This window comes from Dipodomys ordii, unplaced genomic scaffold, assembly GCF_000151885.1.
Source record: "Dipodomys ordii isolate 6190 unplaced genomic scaffold, Dord_2.0 Scaffold54, whole genome shotgun sequence".
NCBI classification, from domain to species: domain Eukaryota; kingdom Metazoa; phylum Chordata; class Mammalia; order Rodentia; family Heteromyidae; genus Dipodomys; species Dipodomys ordii.
The window spans coordinates 4,097,851-4,100,274 of NW_012267270.1; the positions used below are offsets into that span (position 1 = coordinate 4,097,851).

General features: G+C 67.2%; 1 protein-coding gene across 1 annotated transcript; it reads left to right on the forward strand.

Moving 5' to 3' along the window:
- On the forward strand, window positions 1–2,007 carry Cd248 (CD248 molecule, endosialin; the record flags this gene model as incomplete). Its single annotated transcript, XM_013020891.1, has 1 exon — window positions 1–2,007. A coding segment is annotated over one exon (2,007 nt), but the record flags the coding sequence as incomplete, so codon positions are not given.
- Between the last annotated feature and the right edge of the window lie 417 nt (window positions 2,008–2,424).

Sequence of the window (2,424 nt, forward strand, 5' to 3'; positions counted from 1 at the left end):
CCGCTGCGGGGCTTCACGTGGACCACGGGAGACCAGGACACGGCCTTCACCAACTGGGCGCAGCCGGCGTCCGGGGGGCCCTGCCCGGCGCAGCGCTGCGTGGCCCTGGAGGCGGGCGGGGAGCACCGCTGGCTCGAGGGCTCCTGCACGCTGGCGGTGGACGGCTACCTGTGCCAGTTCGGCTTCGAGGGCGCCTGCCCGGCCCTGCCGCACGAAGCCGGGCAGGACGGCCCCGCCGTCTACACCACGCCCTTCCACCTGGTCTCCAGCGACTTCCAGTGGCTGCCCTTCGGCTCGGTGGCCGCCGTGCAGTGCCGGGCCGGCCGAGGAGCCTCGCTGCTGTGCGTGAAGCAGCCCGCGGGCGGGGTGGGCTGGTCCCAGGCCGGGCCTCTGTGCCCCGGCCCCGGCTGCGGGCCGGATAACGGGGGCTGCGAGCACGAGTGCGTGGAGGAGGCGGCCGGCCGCGTGTCCTGCCGCTGCCCCGAGGGCTTCCGCCTGGCCGCCGACGGGCGCGGCTGCGACGACCCCTGCGCCCAGGCTCCCTGTGAGCAGCAGTGCGAGCCCGGCGGCCCGCGGGGCTACAGCTGCCACTGTCGCCTGGGCTTCCGGCCAGCCGAGGATGAGCCACACCGCTGCGTGGACACGGACGAGTGCCAGATCGCCGGCGTGTGCCAGCAGATGTGTGTCAACTACGTCGGTGGCTTCGAGTGCTATTGCAGCGAGGGCCACGAGCTGGAGGAGGACGGCATCAGTTGCAGCCCCGCGGGGGCCATGGGCACCCGGACGTCCCAGGACCTGAGAGATGAGTTGCTGGACGATGGGGAGGAAGGGGAGGAAGTAGAAGAGGCCTGGGAGGTCTTCGATGGCGGCTGGACAGAAGAGCCTGGGATCCTGTGGATGGAGTCTACACCACCACCCGACTTTGGCCTGCCCTATCAACCCAGCTTCCCCGAAGACCGAGAGCCCAGGAGACCCTACCCAGAACCCACATGGCCGCCTCCACTCAGCGCCCCCAGGGTGCCCTACCACTCAGTGCTGTCAGCCACTGGGCCTGTGGTGGTCTCTGCCACCCGTCCCACACGACCTTCTGCCCGACAGACCCCTCTCTTCTCCGCCACCCGCCAGCCCCTGAGCCCTGCCCTCCGACCTGCCATGGTTCCGGCCACACGCCCAGCTGTGCCCCCTGACCAGCAGATGCCCAGGGTCGAGGCCGGCTCTCCAGATCGGCACTCTGCCCACCAGCCCCGAATTATCTCTTCCACTCTGCCAGCTCGTCCCCCTCCCCACCAGCCCCCGCTTATCTCAGCCAGATATCCAGAGCTGGCCCCTGCGCCCCAGCCCCCTAGGTCTCCAGACGCCCAAGGGGCTGACACCCAGACCATCATTCACCGGCCTCCAATCCGGGTTGATCCTGTCCCTCAGGACCCCAGTCGCAGCAGCCATCAACCCCCACTGGCCCCAGGTTTCCCAGGGCTCAGAACCCAGCCCCCCCAGCTTCCTACGATCTCCACGGTCCAGCCCTCACTGTCCACCATATCCAGGTCCCTCGGGACCTCAGTCCCTCACCACCCTGCTGCCTCCCAGCCTCCCAGCCTCCCCCCTCCTCGAGAAGGCCCCACGAACCAGACCTCAGCCAACAACTCTCCCCAGCCCCATGTCCCCCAACTCCCCAGAGAAGGAGGGCCCGGTCCCAGGTTGGCCCCCTGGCTGCCCTCTGTGGTGCCCACAGCAGCCCCAACAGCTCTGGCAGAGGCCGGTCTGGCAGGTCGAAGCCAGAGGGATGATCGCTGGCTGCTCATGGCACTGCTGGTACCAACATGTGTGTTCTTGGTGGTCCTGCTTGCACTGGGCATCGTGTACTGCACCCGCTGCGGCCCCCACGCCCCCAACAAAAGCATCACTGACTGTTACCGCTGGGTCATTCATGCTGGCAGCAAGGGCCCCACGGACCCCATGCCCCCCAGGGGCAGTATCACAGGGGTACAGACCTGCAGAACCAGTGTGTGACGGGGCACAGATTCCCCCTGCGGGGTCGGGGGAAGGGACACGGATGCTGGACACAGCCGAGGCTGGACCGGGGACCTCTGGGGGGACTGCCCAGCTGGACAGAGGGCATTCTGCCTGCCGGGCCCAGCACCTGTGGCAGAGGACACACTAAAACCCCCCACTAGGTGCTGGGGTCTCCTCCAATAAATGGGGTGTCAACCTCACCCAAAGCTCCTGATCCCCATTGATGCTTGAGGGGAGGGTCTGGGAGGTCTCAGAAAAGCAGTAGATCTTCCTTTGTCTAGGTAAGGTAAGACCCTCCCCACCTAACGAAAGGGTATGCTTCAGGGATTCTCAGGGAAGCAGGAGCTCAGAGAGGGCAGAGCCTTGCCCACCGTCACACTGCAAGCCCAAAAGTCGGCTATTTGCCAGAGGGAG